The 25995-nt window shown below is 36.1% G+C and overlaps 1 protein-coding gene across 1 annotated transcript in view; it reads right to left on the bottom strand.

Moving 5' to 3' along the window:
* iglon5 (IgLON family member 5) overlaps positions 1-21726 on the bottom strand; it is a 198440-nt gene extending 176714 nt beyond the window's left edge. Inside the window, exon 1 of the mRNA XM_079894403.1 lies at positions 21248-21726. Within this exon, the coding sequence (XP_079750529.1) occupies positions 21248-21305 (58 nt within the window). The 5' untranslated portion in view covers positions 21306-21726. The remainder of the gene's footprint in view (positions 1-21247) is intronic.
* Between the last annotated feature and the right edge of the window lie 4269 nt (positions 21727-25995).

The following is a 25995-nucleotide window of genomic DNA, read 5'->3' as shown; positions in this document are numbered from 1 at the left end:
CATATTAGAACATAACTGGAGTAAATATGCTGAAAATGCAGCTTTGATCAGAGGAATAAATTACATTTCACTATATTCACATAGAAAACATCTATTTTAAATTGTATTTTTTTTATCAAAAAAGTGCAGCCTTGGTTCTGTTTAGATTTTTTAATAGTATATACGGTTCAATATGACAATAAAATAGCATCAATTGTTTATAGATGCCACTTGGTTTAATATGTTGTATTAAATGAAATGAAATGTACATATTTTTAAGTGGGACTGAAGTGTACAAAAACTTTTTGCATTGTCTGTACTGTATATACACTGCTATTTTATGTGCACACACACACACACACACTTCCTGTGTGTTAAGCCGTTGGAATTCCTTTTATTGCCTTATAAAATAAGCTTGAGGAAAAATGACAAAAATTATGCTCTTCAAATAAATACAGAATTAATAAGACTACAATCATTAATGACCTTATTTAATTATGCAAATGACATAAATATAGCGGAAAAACGGCTAACTAATTGGATGGTGCTATTTAAACAATGAATTAAAGTTTTGTGTGCGGGCAACGCTCCAAATGCTCTGCAGCGAAAGCAAAGATGGAACTACACGAGCGCTTTCATTTGGAAATTAAAGTAAATTTCATTAACCATGAATATCTCGCTCACCCAAACAGGACATATTGCAACGGAATTCATTAAGATATTAATTAAAATGCTCAAAAAATTGACTTATTGGTTAATGATATTCAAATTGAAAATGGGGAAAAATGTGTGGCAGGCGGGTGATATGCATTGGCACACGTCTTCCCATTATGAGACATAATGCAGCAGGGAAACCGGACTGAAGACTAAAGACTGCCTTCACATACTCTCAGTTTAGGCTTCAACTTGTCATGTTTAGAAGGAACTTCATCTGTGCCTATTGATAAAGAACACAGGGCACTGACAGAGAAATATCCCCCAACAGCAAATTAGTGGCACATCCTCGGGCGATAACGCACTGCCATCTGACTGAGAAGCAAATTAGGGTAATACAAGTGCTCAATCACATCGTGAGATCTCTCCTCCTTTCTCACAATTAAAGAAATGTCACACCACCGCCTCCAAAACAAATTCCTCCACGTCTCTCCGCTTCTTTAATGGAATATCACACCGGTGCACACGGCGAAATTCAATCCTGATTAGCACAATTCCCTGATTCACAATAACAAGCGCTGTATGGTGTTAGCGTGACACAGGCCGCGCGTTTTTAACAGGTTTTCATGCTAAATCTGAGCCTTTAGCATCTGAATGAAACACCACAGGTGAAAAACTAATGGATATTTCCATACTTCTCCAAGTTTATTAATCGCAGTCCATTAAGGCATTACTAGTTTTCTGAAATGTTGTTTAAAGGTCTGTCGATGAGACTGAAACATTGACCAATATGATGTTGGAGGTTTCACTCCTGTGTCACACTGTAAACCCTAAGGATCACAATAATTAGGGTAAACTTAAATTAAACAAATTAGTTTAATAAAATTCACTTTTATGAGTATTTAGAACTTCTTTTTTTTGGGGGGGGGGGGGGGGGGGGGTTCACGAAACTGACACATTTTAAGTAATCTGAATTGTTTCATTATTTTGAGTTTCATGAACTTGTTTCTTTTAATTTAGACAAACTTAAATTTAACTGAAACTGGGGTGGGATTTCTATGTCCAAGCATGCTTTGCATTGACACTCAAAACGGAGAGTAAATGCTAAAATTAAAATGAATTAATTAATTAATTAATTAATTAATTAATTAATTAATTGTATTTTTTTTTTGTGCAAGAATAATGTTAAGTGTGAGATTTAATAGTGTTGAATGTTTAGCTATGCTAGTTTAGAAGAGTTTCTGTTATTAGTATTGTTATAAGTACTGTTAAGTATTTACTGAATTACAGTAAAAAACGTTGGGTGTTTTTTTTTTTTATCCAACATTTGAGTTACACATATTGGGTTAAAATAACCCACAGGTGGGAAGGTGCTATACCAGCCCATAGTTGGGTTACTCGTTGGGTTATTTTTAACACAACATTATTACGTGAGTAGTTAAAGTTTCCACTACTAAAATATTTAAGTTGAGACTACATGATAAGTTTAAGTTAAATGTACAAATTAGCTTATTAAAATATTTAAAATTAAGCACAATTAAAATGTATAAGTACAAAGGAAATATCTGCCAGTTCCGCTTACTTAAACTTTGAATTTCTTAATTCAAATTATTTGAGTTTTGCTAACTTATTTTTGGGTTTACAGTGCAGCACTATGAAGGACTAAAAATGACAGAACGAAAAATAAATAAATAAATAAATAAAAGTAGAAATAAATAAATAAATGCAGAAATAATAGTAAAAATAAATACATTTTGGTAATATAAATGGCTATTTCTGTATTTTTACATGTATTTATTTATTTATTTATGCATTTCTATATGTATTTATTTATGTATTTATACATTTATTTATATATTTATGTATTTATATATTTATTTATTTATATATTTATATATGTATTTATTTATACATTTATTTATTCCTATATTTATTTATTTCTGTATTTCCACATTTCTACATTTATTTATTTCTGTATTTCCACATTTCTACATTTATTTATTTCTGTATTTCCACATTTCTACATTTATTTTTCCCTGCGCATGTATGCTAATTGACCAATGGCTAACCACGCCCCCTCCACTCACTCAGTCAACATTCGGTAACAGGCGCTTTGGCAGCTGTCACAGTAGGAGACATTTCACAGGAGGCAATTGATGATTTTTTGGAGACAGAAAGATTATATATCATCTCGATGTCACCAAAAGGGCCTTAAATATGCATTGGAGGGTTATATTAATAATTTTATTGTTGAGAAGGTCGATAAGCTTCAGCTCCAGAACAAAGATTTACAGTTCACAGTGTAAACGTTATAGTTTGGTGCTATTTCGCTTCAAACGCTCGCTTTATACGCGCGTCCTATTCGCTTTGGATTCAAAATGTTCAAGCGTCGAACTAGACGCGGATACGCGCGAATTTGACGCTCTATTCGCGTTTGGTGGGAGCGCAGAATAATGAACAGGCTGCGATGTCAACTGTCACCCAACCAAAATCACACACACACGCTGTTTAAAAGCCAAAATGACAAGAAAAAACATAAAAACGAATGAAAACTGATAACCGCAATGCATTGCAATGGACGAGGAAGCAGAGAATGTCCAAGTGTATTGGGTTAGCTATGCGTACTGTGATTGGCTCATCGCGTTTGGGGGCGTGGCTTAGCCATTGGTCAATTAGCATACATGCGCAGGGAAAAATAAATGTAGAAATGTGGAAATACAGAAATAAATAAATGTAGAAATGTGGAAATACAGAAATAAATAAATGTAGAAATGTGGAAATACAGAAATAAATAAATGTAGGAATAAATAAATGTATAAATAAATACATATATAGATATATAAATAAATAAATATATAAATACATAAATATATAAATAAATGTATAAATACATAAATAAATACATATAGAAATGCATAAATAAATAAATAAATACATGTAAAAATACAGAAATAGCCATTTATATTACCAAAATATATTTATTTTTACTATTATTTCTGCATTTATTTATTTATTTCTACTTTTATTTATTTATTTATTTATTTTTCGTTCTGTCATTTTTAGTCCTTCATACAGCACAGCCAAAAGCACAGCTGTACATAAAAATAGTATAATCCACACAACTGGGAGACATATGAGAAACAAACTGTTGGTGCGCGTCTGGCTTGTGGTGTATCGAGAGCTATAGAATCCAGGCTAATGTTGGAATACCACCACGTAGGACGAACTAGAGGTCTTCTCGGGTCCTGAAATCTGCAGCCCATCCGAATAGACCCGAATCCCAACATGCAATTACCCAAACCTGGCATGTATAGATTTTTTGTTTTTAAAGAATAACCCCGACCCTATAGACAGACCTGATAAAATTAGACCCGAGCCACTGCTCTATTACTTTAATTAATTAATTTACTTATTTATTATAAATTTTCCGGCATAGAACCCGGAAGCACTGAACAGTGTTTACTATGCGAACAGCGTAGAAGATCTGACACGGAAGAGAAGAAATTGTTGAATAAAGTAGTTTTGGGGGTTTTTTTCCCCCACAAAAAGTATTCTTGTCGCTTCATAACATTAAGGGCCCTATTTTGACGATATAAGCGCATGGTCTTAAGCGCAGGGGCGCAAGTACACTTCGGGAGTGTCCGAATCCACTTTTGCTAGTTTAGCAACGGGAAAAATAGTCGGCACTCCCGGCGCTCCCGGCCCATCTTAATGAGTCATGGGTGTATTTTGGGATTTACGTGCGTTAAACCAATCAGAGTCTCATCTCCCATTCTCTTTAAATGACAATTGCGCTCACACCATGGCAGATTCGCTATTTACATGATGGAATTTGATAGTGGAAAGACCGAACGCGTCTCCAGAGCGCAAACGGAACTGCTCGTGCACGAGGTAAAAGTTCGCAAAGCAGAACCTCTATGGGACAAGCCGGATTCACCATATCTTTATGTACACAATAATAATCTTTTACATTGTAATCCTTTTATTTTAAATATTTGGCATGTGTGTGTGCTGCTGTGCGTCCCTGTGTGTTTAATAAGCAGAGTGTACGCGTGTTGTGGACCCGCCTATAGGCGCACATTACTAACGCGCTCTTTAAATAACAAAACAAATATTGCGCCATTGACTTTAGACCAGGTTTCAGTTGGTCAATGGCGCAGTCTATTTCTGTTGCCTCAAAATAGCGACGCCCCAACAATGCGCTAGAACACACCTCGTTTTCAGACCAGCACGCCCATGGGCGCACAAATGGGTGCAAATGCATTTGCTATTTAATCAACGTGGCGCAGGATGAGAAAATGATAACTGCGTCAGGCTGAAACTAGCAAAAAACACTTGCGTCGCACTTGGCGCTGCATTGGGTCGGGTGTAAGATACTGTAGGGCCCTAAGATTAAACCACTGGAGCCACATGGATTATTTTAATGATGCATTTACTACCTTATTGGGCTTTGAAAGTTGCAATGACATTACTGTCTATGGAGGGATCAGAAAGCTCTCAGATTTCATCAAAAATATCTTAATTTGATTTCCAAAGATGAACGAAGGTCTTACGGGTTTGGAAAGACATGAAGGTGAGCAATTAATGACATAAATTTTATTTTTGGGTGAACTATCCCTTTAACGACCATGGGTAAATGTGGGTCCCATGGCAGTTAAGAACCACCGCTTTACAACATCAGTTAAAATCCAAGAAAAATTAAACATTTCTCTTTATGTGCTTGATCTGAGGAGCGAAATGAAAGCAATTTTCATTTTTGGGGTGAACTATTTCTTTAATATCAGCTTCACGTTGCGAGAAATCCCATCTGTACCTTCACAGAATATCTAATAAGTGCCAGACCAAGAAAAAAATGGATGTGGCGGATATCTTCACTGGTGAATTATCAGGCACACTGCTGTTGGAATTTAACAATGTAATGCTGTATGTCTGGCTGGAGCGATTTACATGTTTGTTGGTTTCACATATAATGGTGTGGTGCTGATAAGATTCTGATCTCTCAGGCACCTCAAATTGAGACTTTTTCCACCGAACAAGCCATGGAGATAAGGACCGTGTTTTCACAGCTAGGCTAACCACTCATTACCAAGGTAATACGCAGAAGCACCTGCTTATTAGTGCCACGTCTAGCAGGAATTACGCTTTAATGAGAGAAGTGTAGCATTAGAGCCGTAGTGCTGGAGACCATTGTCAACACTCATCCTGACAGCACACACTGCACAACCATTCATATATATATAAATGAGTGTGTGTGTGTGTGTGTGTGTGTGTGTGTGTGTGTGTGTGTGTGTGTGTGTGTGTGCGTGTGCGTGTGTGTGTGTGTGTGAAATGTATAGCAAACAAGGGACAAAATCTTTCTGCATTGAGACAGAATGGGATATTAAACACATTCAAACTATCCTTAAAATATTTTTGCATGTTTCGTTTCATGTACAGTAAATGCAAGTTTTGAGGATTTTTAAATATTTTTGACTGGAAAAACAAGAAAAAAAAAGTAGTTAAAAAGTGATTTGAAATTATTTGGAAAAAAAATTCAGGGGACATAATATGTTAATATTACCAAAACTTAAATAAATGCATGGATGCGAGATAAAAAAAAATAAATCTGATTTATTGAAGTGGAAAACATCATTTTGATGAGTTCTGTTCATAATAATGTTGATCCTTACATCAATGTAAATGTAGGGGAGACGGTGAATATTTCCTATATTCCCTATTTCCAAAAAAACGGTGGTTTTTTTTAATCCTTTAATGTAAACTTACATTTCTGCATTATTATTTTTTTTTTTATTATTATTTTTAAGTTGTAGTACTAGCTTTGCATAAAACTAGATAGTGCGAGTAAATGTTTGAGTAAAAAAAAAAAGTGTTTGTTTTTTTAGTAAAGGGAAATAGGCTACCTGTTAGTGTTTAAAGCTGCCATGTTTGACATTTAAAAGAGTTTCTCTGTTAAGTATATGTGGCAAGCCGAGCTGTGAACAACTAAACTTCTTCCTTCTCTTGACTTGTTTAGGATTAGGACACATTCTGCTCTCTATTTACGCCCTTCTTCACACACACACACACACACGCACACACACACACACACACACACACACACACACACAATAAATAAATAACGTAGAGCAGGAATGCACACTGAACAAAACTACTGTGTTATAAAGGGTACAGCAAAATCTCCAATGCCTCTCCACCCAGTGTGTGCTGCCATATCAGCCAGCCATAATTGTGTGTAATGATTAGGCTTCCAGATCAATCCATCTTGCACTTGTTTATTGCTGGTCTTTGCCACTTTTCAGCACCTCCTGCCCCCCCACTCGCCATCTGTCGGCTCTCTGAATCAGTTTTTGATTACAGCGCTGCTCTCTGCTCCGTCCATCGCACATCACGTTCACGTCCGATGTCGTGGAATCGTTTCCATCTACCCGTGTTGTTCATCCCTTTCATTCTCTTTCAGTAACTCTGCACCTTTCCATTTCTCCACAGACGCTCGAGGGGAGCAGCTGTTGAAATATTTATTGATCTGTGTTTCTTTTCTCTCTCTCTGCTTTATTTATTTTCCTCTGTCTCTTTTGCCCTCCTCCAAAGCAAAGCAACAAGGTTCAGTGCTGAGAGCTGTCAGAAGCGGAGGATGAACTCAAATCCTCGCTACCGATCACTTATTTAGCATGTTCAACTCTTTGGTTTCACAGCAGAGGGCGAAATGTGGATGGTGATGCAACGGTACGAGATTCTCTGACAGCTGTCAGTCAGCGGAGGGCCTTTACCTGCATAACAATCACTTTCTTAACCCGTTTGCTCTGCTCTTAAAACAACATGCACTTGACAAACCAAAAATATATTAAGACTTGTTTTCAGAGAATATTTCATACTCTGGCATTTTTGGGGGATTTATGCTTAAAACAATAAATAAAATAAAAATTGCATTTGATAATCATGTTTGAAATCATAAGGATGCACCATATATTGAGACCATCTCGGTTTTCTGTAAATATACGTGATTTGGTTTAATTTATCGGATATCCAATATAGGCCAATACCACAAAATTAAAAATGCATCAGTTGGATATTCAATATTTAATTGTGGACACGTTTATTTGATGTCTCCGTGACCATTACAGTAAATATTTAACTCTTTAAGAGCACTATTTCACTAGATCCCATATTATCCATATCCATATATCATACTGTATATTTTTATAGTGAAATGTCTAAATTCTGTCTAAAGCATCACAACAAATTTCTGACATTGACTAAAACTACTGATTTGAGGCTTAGTGAGCTTTATTTTTTATTTTAACACACAAAATAGTGTAGAATTAATCGACAATTAATCAGTGCATCCCTAGAAAAATCACTAGAAATCAAAGTACAAGTCACCAAAACATATTTTACAGTAAAAACAACCAAACATCATTAAAATATTAATACTGTCTAAGACTTGATTTCAGAGAATGTCTTCATGTAACCAAAATATTTAAGCCTTAAAAAAAAAAAATTCAATGAAGATATGTTAAGATATATTCTCTCAAAACCTGATTAAAAATTCTGCATTTGCATTTGATCTTGGGATGTTTAGAAATGATAAACTGGAGAAGATGACAAAAAATACTTAATAGTTTTGAATAAATCATGAACTCTCCCCATGACACCATAACTAGTGCTTTAAAATCACCAGGGATGCAACATTGGTAATCTGACGAAATCAGTGTTTTTCTTAAAATCTACTGATGTCAGCCAGTACTAAAATTTTTTAAAATATATTCATATTCAGTATTTAATTATGGACTTTTGCCATCAATATCACAACAAATATGTAACTCTTAAGAGCACTGTTTCATTTTATAGGAATCCGTCCTTTATTAAAGAGATTTTCATTTCAAAATGAATCGTTATGCATAATTCATAAATGTACAATATAATGTTGTAATGCATCTCATTTAAGCATTACATCTATTTGACATTGTCAAAAACAGTTGATTGGAGGCTTAGTGTTTTTTATTTTTATTAGCGCTGCACGATATTGAAGAAAAATGCGATATGCATTACTCATTAAATAATGCGATACGATAATGCTTAAAGTGTGAAAAATAAACTTAAATTATCTTAAAAATATATTTTAAATTATATAACCTACATGTGTTTCACATTCTTTTTGTGGCAAGAAAACATCACTAAACTTCTGACAGTGAACATCAGTGTTAGCATAAGAAGTGTTATTTTAACATCAGTGTAAACCACGGGGATTAGGGGTTCAGGTCTACATTAGGGTTATTCAACAACAGAAACTGAATAATCAAACGTAAAAATAAACACTGCTTAGTTTTCACTGCATGAATTAAATATATATAGATTCTTATTAAAGCTACAAAAGCTATTTAGCCAAGAGTGAGTGATTTTCTCTTTGTCTTTTATTCAGCCGTTGCAATATGCATATACATTTGCAATATTTCGATCATTTCGATATATTGTGATATATCGTCCATTAATCAGTTGCAGCAAGTCAAAAATATAAAATGAATGAAGTACATGTCAAGCTGAATTTTAAAATCGGTGCATCTCTAAAAAAAAAAAATCACAGCAGCTCCAATTTGTCATCAACACAGTAAAAACATTTTACTAAACAACATGCATTATATATAAAGACTTGTTTTCAGAGAATATATCTTCATACCAAAAACAAGAGGTGGAAAAAGCATTAATTGGGTTCACTGGCATTATTTGCATCAGATGACGTGAGAACGGCAGCATAAAGCACAGAATCAGCAGCCGGAGGAAACACGGCTCACTCTTCAAACCCCGCTGCTCGAAAATCACCAGCATTTCACTTTCATTACAGGTCTGCTATGGCATAATAACTCAACATTAAAAATTACCGCCATTAACTCGGAGCAATGAGGGAGTGTGGTCTGCAAATGTGCAAAGGAGTCTAATGACTGCTTTTCCTGTAACACAGGACAAACTAACTCAAAGGCACACACACATGCACCTATTACGAGGTACGGCTGGCATTAGTGTCTGAACCGACGTCGCCATTGATTCACGGCCGAGCACCTTGTCTGCCATAATGAGGACAGGGAGAGAGCAAGGACCCTCCACGTCCCTCAGGACAAAGAGCCCACTCCAATCTGGGCTCCGTCTCCAACAGCGCTCACACTCACACAGCGCCGACTGCATCTCAAGGACCCGACCCTTATTAGATTCTCTCAGTATGCCAATAGCATTTCTCTAAGAGATTTATGTTTACAGAGTGGCAGGAATATGCACATATTTTCTTTACGTTTGACCAGTTAGCTTTGCTGCAGCAAGCACCAGAAACGTGCAAATTCACCTTGCAAAACGAGCAAAAAAGGCGTACCTGTGCATGCATCCACACACACATTCACGCCACGCATGGCCGAGCGTGTGCAGAGAATATTTGCGAGCGAGTCTGTGCGAGACCCCACTTATTTCTGCCGCTACATCCACTCTGCCGCCACTTGAATGATCCTCTCTTCTGCTGTGTTAAATAAAACATGGGGCTTTTTCATTACTATAAGAGCGAGGCCATTTCTTCTTGGACATATTCATGCACGGGTTGAGCTGGGGGTTGGAGAAGGGCAAGGGAGGAACGAGAGATGATAATTAAACATGCTCACAGAACCTAACACTCTTAGGTTCACTGTAATGAAGACTTTAGGCAATCATCATTATTTACCGCAGCTCGTCTGACCGCCTACAAAAGGACCATATTCGTATCGTAGGACGACTTACATGGTGGCTTAACCCTTCATCCTCAGCTCAAGCTCTGAAGCGGCGTGTGTGGTCACAGATCTGTCATGTTTCATTTGTCAAAGGCGGGTCATAGAGAACTCAAATATTGTTCCGCTTCTGCAACGCTGCAAGAATTTTCTTACTCCTATTGTGTTATTTCAAAGGCTCCTACAATAGATTTGCATGCATCCAACTAATTTCTCAAAATATAGGCCTACATTGCAGCATCAGCTCTTTTCTCACAGTGTCGGAAACGGTTTGATAAATGATTCAGTCTCTCTAAACTCCTCCTTTCCGAGAGCTGCTCTGCTCTGATTGGTCAGACGGCCCAGTCTGTTGTGATTGGTCGAGCACTTACATCACATGTCGGAAACCAAACGCCCATTACCATATCTGAGTTTCAGCTCTTTCTCAGCACTTGTGATACGATCAGTAACGATAACGCCGGTTTTATCGAATCAATCCTTGGAAGAGCATCAAAGTGGTTTTGCAGTAAACAGCATCTTCTCGACATGAACAACTCGAACCAAACTCTTCCAGTCTGAGATACAACTACAGTGTTTGAAGGCGGGGCAAAGCCGACACTGTTCACGAGCAGCCAATCAAGACCATAGGCTGGTATTATGCAAATTAGTTTCAGGAAGTACAGACCTTATGTGCCAGAGAAACGAGGGCGCCGCCATCTTTAGAATATTGTCTTTTAACTTCCGTTTTTGCGGTCGCTCTGTATATTTCTATAGCGCTGCTGTCCAGGATTAATTCGCTTTTGAAGCGGATTTACTTAATGTAAAGTTAACGAAAGTTATCATGAGGATTGTAATGTTTAAAGTAGATGTCTTAACAAATGTCAGTCGACCGGGAAGATTTTAAAACATGCATCATTAAATCATTTTTTTATCATTTAATGTTCATTAAAATAAAATACAGACCAGAAGTCAAAAGACAACAAGCGCAGCGCTGAAAAGGGGCGGGGTTAAATAAGGTCTATAGAATCGCTTTTTTTTTGAGAGAGACAATCTGCACTTTGAAACTTTGCAGACCTTTTACATTCAAAAGCAGCTATATTACACACTACATGACAGGGGATACCCGAAAAAGCATAATTAAGTCTTGCTTTCAGGAAGAAAAAAAAAATCTGAATTAAGTGAGTTTTTGTTTAAAACAAAGAAAAATAATGGCCAATAGGTTAAGAATCTTATTTTCCCTTTAAGTTTATTTTTCTGACCCCATTGGCAGATTGTTTCATTTTAAACTTAATTTGTCAAATACTCAAGTAAGTCTATCTTGATTTAAGAAGGTTTACATATTTGCTTGGAAAACAAGAAAAAATTCTAAAGTAAGAAACATTTTTTTCAAGCGAGGCACCAGAAGCTGCTCTTTAACATGCTTAAAGTGTGCTTGTCTACGAAACGCATCTGAATATACGCCTCTCTTCTCCATCATTTGATGAATTACCGCTGTCATGATCACTAGAAAATGTATACAAACATCTCTTTTTAATGAAATTCAATTGCACAAAGCAAAAAGTGCTTCACATGTGTTTTGTGAATTTACAAGAAGCCTCATGTGCAATTTAAATACTCAAGGTGCTATTCTGCTTTTGCTGGAATGCAGAAGAAGGTTTTGCCTGAATTTAATTCACATTATTGCTTCTCTTTAGAGAAAATGTTAACAAATATACAGTTTTGCTTTATAATATTGTTTAACATCAAATAAGTAAAGTTAATTTTGCAAATAAAGTCCAAATGAGCCACATTTGCATAGAAAGGAGGCATGTTCACGTAGAAATGAATAATGGCTTCATTTTAAATACTCACTACGCACCACTATTCCTGAATAAGAAGAGCTTAGCGCTGAATTAACTTGCTCAGTTCGCTGCAAATGTGTGTCTTCAGGGAAAATGTTTACATGATCAGTAGAAAATGCATGCAAATATCTTTTAAAGTGCATAACATTAAGGCCCGGTTTCACAGACAGGGCTTAGACTAAGCCAGGATTAGACCATAGATCAATTAGGACATTTAAGTAATTTTTATAAACATGCTTAGAAAAAAACATTACCGATGTGCATCTTAAAACTAAAAAGGCACTGATATATTTTTAAGATCAGTCAGTGCAAGTTTATTTCAGTGGAAACAGCTCAGACTTACATTTTAGTCTAGGACTAGTCTTAAGCCCTGTCTGTGAAACCAGGGGTAAATGTTGAATTTAATGTAAAAAAGGTGCAAAGTATAAGCATTTGCTTAACATATTTATATGTCCACAAGAAAATGTAAATAAAAACGCATGCTTTACAGCGCATCTGCCCAGAATTGACATGATCCACTAGGTGGCGCTCATAGTTGATCCTTTGCTTTTAAGAACTACTATAAGAAGATGAAAATGGCAATTGAAACAACCAAAGACCAATGTGAAAACAATAAAAATAGATATGCAACACAGAAATTTAACACAGTCCAAGTGAGCACAGATATAGCGCTATTTTTGTGAATTAAACCGCTTCATTTGCATAAAAAGAGGGTGTGTTTGTGCTGAAAAGAATAATGACTCTGCGCAGCGGTACTCCGGCACATTTAACATCTGGTTGAGCTGGACTGCGGGCAGTTTGTGAATAAAATGCACTGAAATAACATGCTAAATGGTTTAGTATCTGTGGGGAAAATGTTTACAAATCCTCTACGGCTTGATTGCCTTAGCGACGACACATTTCAAAAAGTCCAGATCGCCCAAAAAAAAAGTGCCATCTGTGTTTCCAACAGGTGTAATAAGCAACCTCAGGCTCGAAGCCCAATGCGACTGAATCAGCACCAGCAATGCCATTACGTCAACGGCTCCTTCCCACTAAACACACAGGCCAGGTCCGTCTGATGGACTTCAAGCCGGCAACAACAAAGACGAACAGATCCAGAAAAAACAGAGCCACTGAATATGTGCAGAGCCAAGTCTGGAGAGCTCCACATCAGAAAAAGACAGGAGCCAGTTTTGAAAGACGCAGCATCTGTTTCGGCTGGCAGAGGATTGATTTCAGTGCGCTTTCTCTGCCAGCCAGTCATCCCAGTCCTGGAAAAGAGGGAGACAAACCAACACAAACCATTCACATTGACCCACTTGCCCCACTATGTACTGCATAAACGTACAAAATCGGTTATGATATCCTGAACAACCGGTTCACCTGGACCCAGCCAACACATGATCTCCGCTTTTCTGCTGAAGTTTGAGTTCAACAGGTGATTTTGGAAAACTTGAATAACTCCAAGGATATATCGGTAATTTAAGCTTGCAAATGTGGACTAGTAATAAAAGTAGATGCCTTTAATGCAATGATATGTTAGAATAAATGCAGTAGAGAAGACTAGAAATTTTAATTGTGATCACGATTTGTCCTCCTCTCAATTATTTAAGCTTAATCCTCAACGATATTTGCAATATATCCCAGCATGAATCTTGATTATACTGTTTGCAGATGTATGTTGTGCAAGTGCATTTCTTCAGCATCCACACAAAGCCTTTTTTGTTGATTTAATAGAAGAAGAAAAAAAAAAAAAACATTAACATGATTTGGAAATTATTTTAATTAATATGAGAGAAGCTTATTAAGGCTTAACCAGTTCTCATAATGTAGAAAGATAAGGTAAAATAAACCTTGCTGCATGATTAATCGTTAAAAGATTGCGATTTCGATTTAATCACCCATGCAATTTTATTCCTAAATGGCAAAAATCCAGCCCTGCCGCTAAACCAGGGATCAAACGGTTGTCATGTATGGATATGAAACAGCTTCACAGACTTTTCAACCATAAAGGATCATTATTTCTGTCTTGCAATAATTCAAATGATCACAGAAAAACTGGGATAAAAGTTTATAGTGCGGATATAAACACTGATGTACAGTAGCGATCAATCAAGTTACTTTTTAAAAGGTGATTTACTTACTTTAAATCCCCCCTGTGGTGAAAATCCAGTTTTTAATGTTGTTTATATGTCTATGTGGTGTTTTTAATATGCTTTAAGACAAAGCATGTGTAAGTTCATAAGTCGACAGCATTGCTGAGTATTTCCTCCTTAAAACTGCAGTGAACCAAAGACAGTCTCAAAAACACGCTTTGAAATCGCTGGTGTTTCTGACGTCACAAACTACCTTGTAACCAATCAGATCAATGTGTGGTCGTCAACCAGTGGATCTCTGAGCTCAGTGAGTGAGTGGAGGCGGGGCTCATTTGCATATTCATAGAACTGCGTATACTAAACGAGGCAAGGGTGTCGAGTTACATTCAAGATATTTTAAGGCATGAAGAATAAAATTATTGACAACAGGGGGACTTTAAATAAAGATTGCGTCAATAACATCGTTACGCCAGTAGGTGGCGACAAGTGACTGAAAAATTTGTCTTCTAGCAAATATCATGTTATTTGTTCAGTTGTCTATTCAGAATCGTGGGAGAATCGCTGTTTGTTATCTCTATTTTAAACAACAACAAAAAATGTGATTCTTAGTTTATCCAGAATCGTGTAGCTCAAGTACGAGTTGACGTTTTCTAAATTTGTAATTCACTATTAGAATTTTTGCACAAAACAATCACGACTATTAGTTAAACCATTATCATGCAGCTTTAGTTATTAGTATTCATCCCTGGTTTTGCTCCCTAAACTTAACATGCACAGATTACCACTTCTGTCTGCCGCAGATTTATTGCAAGAAACTGCAAAGAAAATGAGAAAAGCTTCATAATAGGCACATTATAAGTCATAAACACTGGTTCAGTTAGGCCAGAGTCCAAATGAACTGTACCAACAAAGCAAAACGCGAGCTTTGACGTCAAACGGCCTGGAGTCTGCAGCAAAACTTCTCTTGTGAAAGCGCCCTCAGATACCCTGCAGGGACTTATTGTGTTGCAGTGCGATTAGTATTCACAAGCAAAATGTCGAAGCAAAATATGCCCTGCAAGACAAACAGAACAAATGCAATCTCTCTCTCTCCATTAAAAGCAATTAGTCCTAAAAAGACAATTAGGAAAATACCGATTCATGACTGGTTTTGCGATAATAACTCTCATCTTTGATATTTTGTCAGATTTCTGTCTGGTCTAGGTCAGTCAAGGCCGTATTCAGAAGCATAATTTTAATTCGATTACATAAAGGCCGCTAAGCAGCCTCAGTCGTTTCAAGGCATGTGTGTTGGGTCAAGGGAAAGCGGTGATGCATGTGGCACTGAAGTCTAGGTCCCATGACCAGCTCAAGGGTACAAAACCAGGGCAGGGACCCAGAAATCTGCCCACAATCCCACTGTGGTATTGTTGAATAAGTCCTGGAAATGTCGAGGAAAGAATGAGCTAATTGAACTAAACACGTTTTGAGAACAGGAACCCCTCTGCCTTTGATGTAGAGACTAATGAGGCTTTTGCATTCTTGATTAATTTGCATAAAAGTACTGTAGTGGCACCAAGGTACAGTAGACTATATGGTGAAACTGTGATGCCAGAGTATTTACTAAAAAAAAAAAAAAAAAGATTATTGTAGTAGGCCTAAGAAAATACAATTCGAGTCTTTCTATTACAAAAATTCACTTTTAATTGCAATGTGTTAATTGCTATTTCTTTGTAATTAATTGTGAAATTTGCTAGCAATTTCTATTATATATTTGTTTTCAGAGCATAGTACTTTTTTGAGTAAAAAACTGATTCACTGAATACTTTGAAAAATGTTCACTTTGATTTTTCGTGGTAAATTTCTCAAACATGGCAAGTAACGCATTGAATTAAAGATCAAATTTTGAAGAAGAAAGAATGAAATAGTATTTTCTTGTAAAACATACTCCACTACAGTATAGTCTGATGACAAACTCTGATGTTGGCTTGACAAAGCCTTGTCTGAACTTTTGAAATTACTTTGAAAAGCTTGAAGTTTGAAGATTAAAATGTTTGAAAGTTTGAAAAATACAATGTTATTAACATCTTCTAGCACACTGCTAACATGTTTTAGCAAGTTGCTAACATGTTTTAACATGATTTAGCATGTTGAAGGCATGTTTCTAGCATGAATTAGCACATGGCGATATCATTTAACATGCTTTTCAGAGCAAGCAGATATGCTGGATTCTCCGGTAGTGGGCGGAACTAATGCGCAAACGGCAATCTCATTGGTTGGCGCTCGTCTATTATCGTCCTTGTTTTGATTTCAACAAATCAGTTTGAGCGAACGCTGACAACGTGATTAATATTCATGAACCCAGCAATTTACCAATCCTTAGTGCGTTGTATATTGTTCTTAGTAGTAGAATTAGTAGTAGTAGTATTATCTTTTAATAATAATAATTACTATTATCTATTAATATTTTTTTTTTTTTTTTACAGAAACACTGAATGACCAACAATATCTTAAGCACCACCACCAACTAAGTTTTAGCTCAAAATTAATAAAGTTCTATCATTAAATAGTGCTTGATTATCATAATATCATAATATAATGCTTGATTGATGGATGTTAAGAGTTTACGTTCAGATATTTAAAAAGCTGTGCCATTCTATAAAGATAAGCTCATTTGGTGGAATCATATATATATATATATATATATATATATATATATATATATATATATATATATATATATATATATATGAAGAGTTCAGATGCAAAAGCCTCTAAGTGCCATCGGAAATTTTCATTCTACAGGGTGGGCCATTTATATGGATACACCGTAATAACATGGGAATGGTTGGTGATATTAAAGTCCTGTTTGTGGCACATTAGTATATGTCATGGTCACCACCCATCTTGAGGAGTTTGCCCCCTCACATATACTAATGTGCCACAAACAGGACTTTAATATCACCAACCATTCCCATGTTATTACGGTGTATCCATATAAATGGCCCACCCTGTAGAATGATAATTTTTATCAAGCTCATATATTTATGTTCAGTAATTTCACTTAAATGACAATGAAAATTACCTATTAATTGTCATTTAAGTGAAATTACTGAACACTTAGAGGCTTTTGCATCTGAACTCTTCATATACAGTGCTATGCATAAGTTTAGACACCCATGCTAAAGTTGACTAAAAAGAGGAATAAAAAATCATCTTTTGGAAATTGAACTTAATGCCTTAATTAAAAAAATTAAGAAAAATCCAACCTTTAAGGACACCAATTTTCTTTGTGAATGAATAATGTATCGTAAATAAATAAATGTTCTTCCTTAAAATACAGGGTGCATAAGTTTGGACACCCCTATGTTAAATTCCCATAGAGGCAGGCAGATTTTTATTTTTAAAGGCCAGTTACTTCATGGATCCAGGATACTATGCATCCTGATAAAGTTCCCTTGGCCTTTGGAATTAAAATAGCCCCACATCATCACATAGCCTTCACCATACTTAGAGATTGGCATGGAGTACTTTCCATAAGATCATCTCTCAGTGCAAATCAAACTAGCTATTAGGCTAACTGAAATAAAACCATGCCAATCTCTAGGTATGGTGAAGGCTATGTGATGATGTGGGGCTATTTTAATTCCAAAGGCCAAGGGAACTTTATCAGGATGCATAGTATATAAAATAGTATATCAGTCAGGTGAAAAAAATATGGCGACTCTATTGCCAAGGTGTGGTAGTAACATGACAATGACAACATTTCATTCATACACATTCATACTATATAGAACATACTTTTTAACAGTCGAAAAGGAAGTTTCAAACCAAATGTAGTTTCATACATACAGTGTGTGATTTCAGACACAGTCATAGAATAACATTAATAAGATTAAATAGGATTTTGTCAAGCCAACATAATAACCGTTGTTTTATTTGAAACTTAGAATAATAATTAGTTTTCTAATTGTATAAAAAGTGCATATCTTTTTTTTTTGAACAGTTTCATTCTGTCACAAAGACAGGTGTGATATCTCAGGACACCTATTTCAGTGACATCTGTCAGGTAACGGGGACATTTTATGTGTGATGTTTAAAAAAGAAGTGCTTCAGGATATTTTTTAAAGAGAAGTCATTTCATTATGGGTGATCTAAAAATATGTTATAAGGCTGGAGGTTAAAAAAAAATGCATGCATTTATTTGGCAGACGCTTTTATCTAAAGCCATTTGGAGTTTATTCAAAGATGAGTGTATTTGTTTTTTATACCAGCTGACAAAGTTATGCAAGATAAGGATCTTTTGGTTAATCAGATTCTGCACTTCAAACATGGATGACGGAAAAAGACAAAAAAATGTAAATCAATATTAGAAAGGCCAGCAACTGTGAGCGAGTGTAAATTATGTGGTCAGTACATATCAAATTATCAGACGCCCGAATCAATTTCCCTTGTGCAGAACTGCTGAATTGTGAGAAAAAACCATAATGAGTTTCAGACAGATTTTCCCCAGAGCAAACATCATCAGCACTGGTGAGTCTGAGGGAGAACAAACTCTCAAGGTGTCGAGTTTACCCCTCCCAACATCCAAAACACACGCTGACATGAAAATTAAAACATGCTCTTCTCCCACGCAGTGTCGCATGTCCTTCAGCAAGTCCATCTTGTATGATTTGCAATGTTAAAAGAATAGTTCCACCAAAAAGGGAAAATTCCATCATTATTTACTCACCTTCATGCTGCCACTTTTTATCCAAGGAACACAAAAGGTGAAACTGGTATGCCATTAAGACTAAATAACAGCACAATGTTCAGTTTTGCATGGACTTTCATTGATCTGTGCATCAGCAGAACTGTCCTCTAATGAAAATCGATTCTGATTAACACACGATTTATGCAAACTTTAATAGGTGGCATGCATTGGTTGAAATGCATTGGTTGAAGTGCAAGAGACACTTTGCGCGCACATGCAGGGAATAAAACTCCTCCCACAGAGCAAGAATGATTAAATTTGTGTTCATCGTGGTAAAGGCCTCAAAAAGTGGAATCAAACATAATTTCAAAGCAAGTATTCATCCATTCACAGCACACCAAAAGCTATTATTCCATCCCTGATGCCCCATGCGTTCCCTGACAGATCAATAATACAACAATAGTCCTCCAAATCCATACGAATCACCCAGCTGTGTCTGGTTTTCTTCATCTTTCTGATATTAACCATTTCACCAAGTGCGACTGTCTCAGAACAATCACAAAGATGATGGCTAGGAGTAGATCTTCACACAAATCACATACTCTTTTGTCAACAGTTAGAGTCAAAACTGCAGAAACACAACATTTGTGTCTCCGAGTGTGGGGTTATCACCAGTTTCACGTTTCAGCATTCACGAAAAATATATTGAAGCAATTTGCATCAACCATTTCAGAGAGAATATTAAATTCAACAAGTATAATCACCGATATTCAGTGAAGTGCCATTTGCTGGATCTCTAAAGAATAGCCACCAACAACACTATAGCAGTATTGTCTGTTCAACATTAAAATTATAACACTATAAAAGTTCATAGTAATATAATTTATGCAAATATATATATATTAATATATCAACATCAAACTATTCATGATGAGTCACTAATTATTTGCATATCAGACACTTAAAAGTAAAAAATAACTATTATCGGTTTCTGAATATCGGTTGTACCGATAAATGCCACCTACTGGCTCTCTAAAGAATAGCCTCAAACAACACCATTACATCACTGTCTATTCAACAGTAAATTATAAAACTATAAATATAGGCTACAACTAAAAATTTATATTAATATAATATATAATAATAATGAATATGGCAATAATAATATTTCAACATCAGCCAAAATCACAACAGCAATAATCAAATATTCATGATGAGTCACACATTAATATTTAGTTACTATTTGCATATCAGACACTTAAAAGTAAAAAATAACTATTATCGGTTTATGAATATCGGTTGTACCGATAAATGCCACCTAGTGGTTCTCTATAGAATAGCCTCAAACAACACCATTACATCACTGTCTATTCAACATTAATAAAACTATAAATATACAATTATAATAACATTTAATATTAATGCAATATATGCTAATATAATAACAATTAAAATAGCAATTATATATATATATATATATATATATATATATATATATATATATATATATCAAAAACAGCAAAAACCACAACAGCAATAATTAAAAAAAATCACTAGTCTAATGGTTATTATTATTATTATTATTATTATTATTATTATATGTATATTGAATATCAGTCACTTGAAAATAAAAATAACTGTTATCAGTTTCTGAATATCGGGTCTATTGATTAACGCCACCTGCTGGCTCTCTAAAGAATAACACCCTACAGTAGCATCAAACCACTGAGCAAAACAACTGTGACCATATAATATTCTAATTAAATAAATATAAATATAATAAATACCTAAACAAAATTTTAGGAAATATAAGTATATGGAATTATATATGGAAAATATTAGGCATCTAAAAACGATTAGTTGAACAGTATGATACAATATAATTAATTGATAAATAATTGTGTTAAAGAGCCGTTTTGCATATTGGTTATTATCGGACACTTACAAAAAAAGAAAGAAAAAAAAGAATTGATCTTGCTCATAAAAAAAAACAAAAAAAAAACATAATAGGTGTCACAATATCTGTAAAGGCATCCGCTGACTTGTTACACACAGAGATAGAAACGAGGAAAAGCTGTATTGATGTTTTCCCTCCCAAAGTGTTATTATGCAGAACTCGTGTGTTGTGGAGCGCACTTGTCTCTATGATTTGATCACACACGCGCACACACACACACATGATTCATTGGCAGGTAGACCCCCGGAGCCGCATTAGTATTCCACTCCAGGTCCCAGCAAAGAATGAGGAAAGGAACGAGTGAGGAACATTTGCTCCAGAAGAATGCTTTAAGAATTGCAACTTACCTTTCCACAGCATCGCCAAGAGCAAAGCGAGCGCGTGTCGCAACATTGCGCAGCTCATGTTTTGAGTTGATGGTTTCTTATTTCTCAGCGTCAGTTCTTGCAGCAACAGTCCGTTTTTATCTTCTATGAACGGGAACACGCATAAACCGCAGTTGTCCGTCCCTGTGTCCTATTTGACGAAACGTCCGCAGTCCACAAATCTTCCAAGTGTGCCAGCAGTGCCACAAGACGGGTCGATTCTCCCAAGTGACCCTTTGCAAGGAGACCAAACACAATCTGTTGGCGTTTGGAGTGTCAGAGGACGTATTAATAAATCCTTGCGCATAAAAAAGAAAGAAAATTATAATGTATATCTCCTCAGAATTTTATATTCAAAGCAAGAGCATGCACAGAAAAAAGAGAACACGATAATTCGGATGGTTTAGTGGGATGTTGTGTGCTCTAACGATCTGTTCAGTGAATCAGAATCACTGTGCATCGCTTCGGAGCGGAGCACGAAAGAAGCCTCTGATTGACAGCTCAAGGAGAATCTCCTCCGCCAATCAGCGAGCGGCAAGGAAGGGGGCGGGTAACCAAGGAGGAGACTTGGCCAATGGTGAGCGCAGAGGGGCGGAGTCTACAAGAGCGCTATGATAATATAAGGTGATTTATAGCACGCTCAGTGCACTGCAGTACTGGAGGAAAGGTGTTTGCGTGGACATGCACATTAGTGGTTTATGTTCTCTACTGGGAGAGGTGATTTGCGTGGGGAAAGTTAGCAGAGGATTGTTTAGAAATAACACACTTGATTTATTGGGTCATTCCTGTGCAGTAGGCTACATTTTTGTGCGCCCATTTGACTTCATAAATAAAATATTAGACTCTACATTTTTTGAAGATGCAAAGCATGTTAGTTACAAATACATTTCACTACTTTGGTTTGATTGGATGCACACACACACACACACACACACACACACACACACACACACACACACACACACACACATTATATAATAGTGTATGTATATATATATATATATATATATATATATATATATATATATATATATACTGTATATATTACTATTTTTAAGGTTTTTGAAAGCATTTATTTGATCAAAAATGCAGTAATAAAAACAGTAATATTGCTAAATATGATTACAATTTAAAATAATGGTTTTCTATTTCAATATACTTTAAACATATCATTTATTTCTGTGATCAAAGCTGAATTTTCAGCATCATTACTCCAGTCTTCAGTGTCACATGATCCTTCAGAAATTATTCTGATTTATTATTAATGTTGGAAACAGTTGTACTGCTTAATATTTTTTGGAACCCTTGATACTTTTTTCAAGATTCACTGATGAATATAAAGAAAAGCATTTATTAAAAAAAAAAAAAAAAAAAAAAAAAATTCTTAGAAATATTGTCTTGGAATTTCTAATCATTTTTTTTTTTTTTTTTTTTTTTTTAGAAAAAACAGTTTATAAGTTTAGGCTTATAACTAATATCACTTTCCATCCTGTGCAAAAAAACTTTGGCTAACAAAAGCCAGTTCTGTCGTGACATCATCCTCCAAGTGACATCGTTTTGGAGGGAAAACACCACAACAACAAAGTGGATCTGAATAATTCTGTGTTTGGTTGCATCAGTTGGTTTGTCTGTTAACTTTCAATCGCTGAGCAATGACTGACTGATTTATTTCTATATGCATATTCATATTTATGCAGTTCGAACAGCATTACAGCATTGACCCGGCTGAAGTGCTGCTGAACTGATGTAATGTTCTATAATATCAGATGGACATGATGAGGCCTGTGGTTGTGGCTTTGACTTCCTCGCGCCGTTGATGGTAATTTGGCGGGAATATTCACACGTACGCTCACAAGGTCAGTGACTCTGGAGACTGTGCTCTAACAGGGTGTTGACTGTCATCTGTAGATTGATAGCCGTCCTGACTCAAGTGAAGGGACGTCGCAACAGCATTTGAATATCAATATGGTGAACTCTGTATGATACTGAGCTGGAATTGAGCCTTTAAAGGGATAGCTCACTCAAAAATGAAAAATGCCATTATTTACTCACCTTTAATTCTTTTAAGGATGACGATAGGCCACAAATATGAGTATTGCGGGGGAACGGTCCTGCATATACAATATATGCTCAACTCTTTTCAAGAGATATGTTTGTGTGGGCCTTTTGATCACATGCTTTAATATACAATTTGACCTCTAATTTAACTGCTTATAAGTGTAACGTGCTTTGAGCTTTACTGCGCGTGAAAAATGTTCTGCCAGTACACACACATTTGGCATCTGTCAGTGAAATCAGTTGTGAAACGGTGCAGAGGTCTTATGAATCTTGCCACGGCTTTGAATAATTTATGTCCTGATATGATGCATTTATCACACAATAATGGTTCATAGTTTCATTTAATATGCATGCTGGTGTTAAATGACAGCGTTTCATAGTTTGCATTCATTTCTAGTGATTAGCATTGATTAGAATCTTCTGTTTTGTTGTGCATTCAAACGAGTTTGCGCTTTGTGTTTGTGTTTGATGGTCAGAGAGAGAAAGATTTCAGCAGAGCAGATGCGGTATAATTTCCATGGCAAGATTGCTATCTGAACCCCAGCGTCCCTCATCCATTCAAAGTTCCTTGTGACAGCCCGAGACCTTTTCAAATGCAATCACGGTTTTCGATATGTCTCAAGATTTTCCGAAGGCCCTACTTTTATAGTCTCTGCGACCTGCTTTGGTTTATCATTGTCATTTTTTCTGTTCAAATTTTCTCACGCCAACAAAACTCCTCCAAGAGCAGAAGCATCGCAACAGCACGGCACACCTGTGATATTGCTCCGGCTCAGACTTCATATGTATCTAGAGAAGGCTGTCCGGTAGCTGTCCTTTTCAAATCATCCCTGAGAATATGCAGCTGTGATTTTAAAGACTCCAAAAAAACTGGAGGCTGGAGAAAAGTTGCAATTTAGATGTTCCATGCATGCAGAAAAATATCAGCTCCTTTACTAATTAATGAGGTTTGTTTGTTACTTCAACATGGTCAACAAACTTCAATGCATGTAATGCTATTACTAATGACTGTCTCACACTACAGGAGTTTTAAAATCCCACCCGATTGTGAAATTCACTTTCACTTAAGGAGAATCTTTGCAGATTTCCTACACTCAAATATTAAGCATGCACACACTAATTGCGGCGCATCACACTACAAAATGTTATGAAGATTGTCGTGCCAGAGGAAGTGCCTCTCGTGATCTCACGCAGCAGATCGGAAGCGGAAAAGCAGATGTAAACAAAATGGATACTGTTAAGCCATATTCGGACGGCATTAACTTTACAAGGGTAGATGGAGTAATGTAATTTCCCCACAGGACGTCTGTAATAGTAATGGCCAATTTGTACAGGATAAGATATCTCAGTAAAACTAGCAGAAGTGGGAGGAGTAACTCGATTCGCGCATCGCAACAACAAAATTACTAAAACTTTAAAGATAATGAAAATGGACAATATAGTAATAACTAATTAAAAATATGAATAAAAATTATAATCAGATCTGAATAGTATTAAAATAACACTAAAAGTTCATAAAAGTTACACCTTTATCAAATCATTTGTACTGCGTATAATGTATGTCTTACAGCATGTCTCTCTGGATTCCTTGATTCTGATTGGGTAATTCACCCAGACAAGCGATTTTCCTTCTTTCTTCTAACATAATGAAATAATTCCTACTCAATATTTCATGTCCATATTCAGTGGTGGTCAGAATTAATGGCACCCCTGGTAAATATGATCAAAAATGGCTGTAAAAAAATTAATCTGCATTGTTTATCTTTCATTGAAGTAAAAGAACTGAAAGTGGGGGGAAATCACATTATGAAATAAATATTTTTCTCCAAAACACGCTGGCCATAATGATTGGCACCCCTAGAATTTTTTACGAGTATAAAATATCTCTGAAGTATATTCCCATTAATATTTACCTTTATTTAGCACACCAGGGTGACTAGGAACATGAAATTGTCCAGCTATGACTTCGTGTTTCACAGGAGTTTATTTATGAGGAAACACAAAGGCCAAATCCCCTGAATCATCAATCACAATGAGTAAAACCACAGAATATAGTTCTGATGCGCAGCAAAAGATTATTGACCATCACAAAATAGAAAGTGGCTGTAAGAAAATATCTAAAGAATTGAAAATCCCCATTTTGACCATCAGGGCAATAATTAAGAAGTTATAATCAACTAAAGATGTTATGAATCTGCCAGGAAGAGGACGTGTGTCTATATTGTCTTAATGGATGGTGAGGATGAAAGTTTGAGTGGCCAAAGACTCTCCAAAGAGTGTTTGTTTGTTTATCTCATACCCAAGGCGTCACTTTCAACCATGCTTCAATATCTGACGCTCAAAGCACCCTTTAGCGTCCATATGAGACGCATAACCCTACCACAGACCTAAACCTACCCAACCGAAGCGTCTCATATTGACGCTAAGGGTGCTTTGTGCGTCGGATATTGACGCTTCCGAAAGCGTCAGTTACATGACGCCTAAACCTACCCATAACCGAAGCGTCACATATGGACGCTAAAGGGTGCTTTGAGCGTCAGATATTGAAGCATGGTTGAAAGTGACAAAAAGTGACGCCTTAGGTATGAGAATGTGTTGCAACGTAGATGATGTCCAGTTTGTGGATGGGAGTGAGTGTGTGTGTGTGTGTGTGTGTGTGTGTGTGTGTGAAT

This window comes from Squalius cephalus (genome assembly GCF_949319135.1).
Source record: "Squalius cephalus genome assembly, chromosome: 15".
Classification (NCBI taxonomy): domain Eukaryota; kingdom Metazoa; phylum Chordata; class Actinopteri; order Cypriniformes; family Leuciscidae; genus Squalius; species Squalius cephalus.
This window is presented reverse-complemented; position numbering and strand designations above follow the sequence as displayed.